Genomic DNA, 3,672 nt, shown 5'->3' with positions numbered 1-3,672 from the left:
ATTTTGCTCCTCCTTCCTTCCAGGTCTTGCTTCCTTCTCTAAGAACCAAAGATCCTTATGAAGAGGGTGAAAGTCACAGGGGTTTTTATTATTCGAATGCCAGCAGTTATATGTATCCATCTAAATAATAGAGGCTTTGAATAAATGTGGCAAGGATTATAATGACTTCTTGTTAAAGACTGAAAAAAGAGCAGATGGGCCTCAGGGCTATACATCTTTTCCACCTGTGTTTCCATGCATACTCTACTTTTTGCTCCAACCAAAGCTGATTATTTGTAATTTTGCCATATAGCCAAGCCTCAGGAAGGATGGTTCATGGAATAAATGCAGAGAAAATGATTTGCAGCAAGAGCCTCTCTTTTCTTCAGATCAAAACCCTCTTCACCTCTACTTTAAACCATATATTAGAGGGTTTTACCAGAAAAAGGGAGAATAGACTATGCCCTGCTGTTGCTAAGGAACTAGAAAAAAATAAACCCAGTCATAGTTGATATTGGAATGATTTTCCCTAGGAATCTGGGTATACTTGCTAAGTGATTTGTGTGGCGTTAACAGATTTGCATAATGGCGAAGCTGAAGAGTCGCCATCCTTCAGTGCCTTTCTCCCCACCCCTTGCCTGTATCAATAAAATCCCAGATACATTATTTGTCTTGAGGTCAGTTCTTGACTTTGAGATCTTCTAAGGTAAAATGCTATGCAGAAGCAAATATAGTTAATATATACTGTATATATACTGCACATAGAATATATACTGTATTTCTAAGATCGTTGACATTTCCCTAGAAGTATTTTATAAAGATTATTTTTAGCTACAGGAGACATTTGTACATACAACCAAATATATCTTAATGATATTGATTAAAATATTAGATATCTATTTTGTTACTTTCTCACTGGACTTCACCATTCTCTCCATGGCTGACTCGGAGTCATAGTTCACCTGCTTTGTGGGTCTTGTCAAGCTGACTCTCCTGTGACCTGTGCTGTTTGTCTGTTGCAGATTTGGACGTCTCTGGGACTGAGTTCACAAGCCCCCATGACTCAGATCCACACGGCCCTCAGCAGCCGACGTTTATAACAGAAGCAAAGCTAAATCTACAGACATTGACCAGACAAGAAGGGGAAACTGGAGATGGAGCTGAAGAAAATATTGTTTACCTTTAATAGTGTTGTCATTATTTTTTTAAACAAAACAAAACACTGGCATTTTGGCGAGATTGGTTTTTTCCTTTCCTGATGTGTATGTGACTATGTCCAAATTACTTTAAGAGTAATATTTAATATTTCATGCAAGTTCCTTTTTTGGGCATGAGTCTAATTAAATTATTGAAAGCAGCTCTGTTTGTATAGTTGTTAACTTATCACACCTAATTTCAGATTTCTGGAGGAGAAATTGAATAAGCAGAAATATTTTCAAAGTTCTGACTCTAGTTTCTATATTGCATTTTTTCCTGGATCATCTGGTTTTCGAAATGCCTTGTAAGACCTAGACGAAGCATGATATTCAAGATGGGCAAACTTTCACAGTCACAGCTGCTGATTATGGAGAGTGGCTGCAGTGTCCCCAAAGGCAGAGAGGAAGATGTGGGAAAGGAGTTTTCTTGGTTAGTTTTTACATACTAATTTCTTTGGAACATCTACAGGGTCACTCCTGGCGGTGATCTGTCACATTCACCATGCAACCCAATGTATCCTGTCTGGTCACTGCTCTGACCAGGAGGCCACTCCGCTATGGACACAATCTGGACTCTTGCGACCTGGGCCAGATGCTTTGCAGAAGCACTTTTTTGGTCCTTATACTGTTTGCTTTTCAAGCCACAGTTCAGCATCATCTTCCAAGAGAGCCCAGAGGCAAAACCCCAGCAAGTCAATTTTGATGTAAATAATGAAACTCCAGTAAGTGCCCTTGCTGCTTTCCACTGGCCTTGTCTCTGCCAGCCCCGGGAGCACCAACAACTACCACTCTCATCTCGGCCCTGCAGTTCTTTAAGGATAAAAACTGCTCTCGGCAAAGCTTACTGCCAGTATGTGGTTTTCCGCAAAGTAAAGCTGGCACATCCTGATTTCAGAGTAATATGGTCTTTGTGTGAGAAAATAAACCTGAAAATGTTTTCAGCTTGTTCTTCAGAAATACTTGTATATATTTCAGTCAGTGTCAATAAATATCTCGTACTTGTCTATTTTACTTTGAAATAATATATTGTGTAGGACCATGGTGAAATACACATTTCACATACAAACACAATCTCCCCTTATGAAAGTGAAAATAAAAGAGGAGTACTACATTCACCCAGAACTGCAACACTTACCAGGAGAGACCTATGATTGGTAGAGAAAAGAATTCACACAGATTCCATTTTTTGTTTGTTTTTTTTTCCTCCTTAAAGTTGCTGGTTGTATATATTTTCATGTAGGCAAGTGAAATTTTAGTTTAAAAAAAATAAAGCCTTTTGAGGGACACTTTTTCTGACACCTGATGCTTTTGACCATTTTGGTAACAATCATATTAACAAATTCAGAGACTAATCTTTACAAAATGCATGTAGATTATTAAACCTGTAGTCAATCACTTCACCTCAAGCTGAACTCATAAATTATAGAATGCATCTTTCATTCCTAAAGACATCAAAAGAGGAAAACCTATCTTCCTTCTCTCTCCAATAAAGTTCGTTTCAGAATCCTATATCCTTCAAATAAAAACCATACAGATATTTCAGTCTAAATCCTTGCTCTGATAACTATAAATATCTTTTTTTTTCTGACAGTGAATATGGCAATATTCATGTGTGAAAATATATAAAAATGTTCAAAATCCCAATGGAGTTCTTTAAAAAGATGTGTGCTTAGTTGATCTTCAAGCCCTGCAAACTCTGGGTCTTTGTATAGCCACCCTGGGGAAGCTTTAGCATCTTTGGAGATACCTAAATTTATAGATTCCTCTTGATAATTTTAAAATTTAATATTAAGACTTTTCAACTGGATATAACTAAGTTTCAAAGCTTTCTTGGTAAGTTCTTTTCAACTTTAGCCTCACTATGTAATGAGCTCAGATCTCAATAGAGGTCATTCTGCGGCTCCAATAGAAATTACAGCTAAAGAGAAGACCACCCCATCATAAATAAGCTTTCCCCAAAGGATCTACTTTTTCTATGAACTGAAAAGCTTAAAGGAGACATACATCGCTTTAGAGATATGCTGTGGGAAGAAAAGCAATGTTTTTGCTCTGTCCCTTCCAGGCCGCATCAATTTATGTGCCATCTCATTTTATAGTCCAAGCTATTCTGCATTTCATCAGGACTTCATAATTACTGGAGTCATGCAACACTTTCCAGCCCTTAAACACTCATAGCTGGGACCTTTTCATTCAGAAAAGGGTAAAAACACTTGCTACAGAGGTGGTGGTGGTAGGTGTATGTGTATAAGAGTCATGTAAGGTAAAGAAGGTGAGCATAATTAAATCATGGAATGACGGATAAAAGAGTATGTAGTCCTTCCTTTCAAATTCAGAATCAATCATCTCTGTCTTTCTCATTGAAAAGCATAGCAGTCAAGAGGAGCCAGATCTCCCACTGACTGGGTGTCCTTCATATGTCCATTTCTCTAGGTCACAGTTTCCTTAACTATAAAACAGGGATAAGGGATAATTACCTTACAGAACTATGAGAATTAAA

General features: G+C 37.7%; 1 protein-coding gene across 6 annotated transcripts in view; it reads left to right on the top strand.

The window, feature by feature from the left end:
- Positions 1-2,186, top strand: part of ARHGEF28 (Rho guanine nucleotide exchange factor 28) — a 272,376-nt gene extending 270,190 nt beyond the window's left edge. For 3 of the 6 annotated variants that reach the window (XM_023538177.1, XM_023538179.1, XM_023538175.1), the window contains one exon: positions 1,002-2,186. In XM_023538177.1, the coding sequence (XP_023393945.1) occupies positions 1,002-1,165 (164 nt within the window). In that variant the 3' untranslated portion in view covers positions 1,166-2,186. The remainder of the gene's footprint in view (positions 1-1,001) is intronic. The other 3 variants (XM_023538176.1, XM_023538180.1, XM_023538181.1) reach the window with 1 other exon arrangement.
- The last annotated feature ends 1,486 nt before the right edge of the window (positions 2,187-3,672 follow it).

The sequence above is a fragment of the Pteropus vampyrus genome, unplaced genomic scaffold (genome assembly GCF_000151845.1).
Source record: "Pteropus vampyrus isolate Shadow unplaced genomic scaffold, Pvam_2.0 Scaffold213, whole genome shotgun sequence".
Taxonomy (NCBI): Eukaryota; Metazoa; Chordata; class Mammalia; order Chiroptera; family Pteropodidae; genus Pteropus; species Pteropus vampyrus.
The sequence above is the reverse complement of the archived record's forward strand: the minus strand, read 5'-3'. Positions and strand labels throughout refer to the sequence as shown.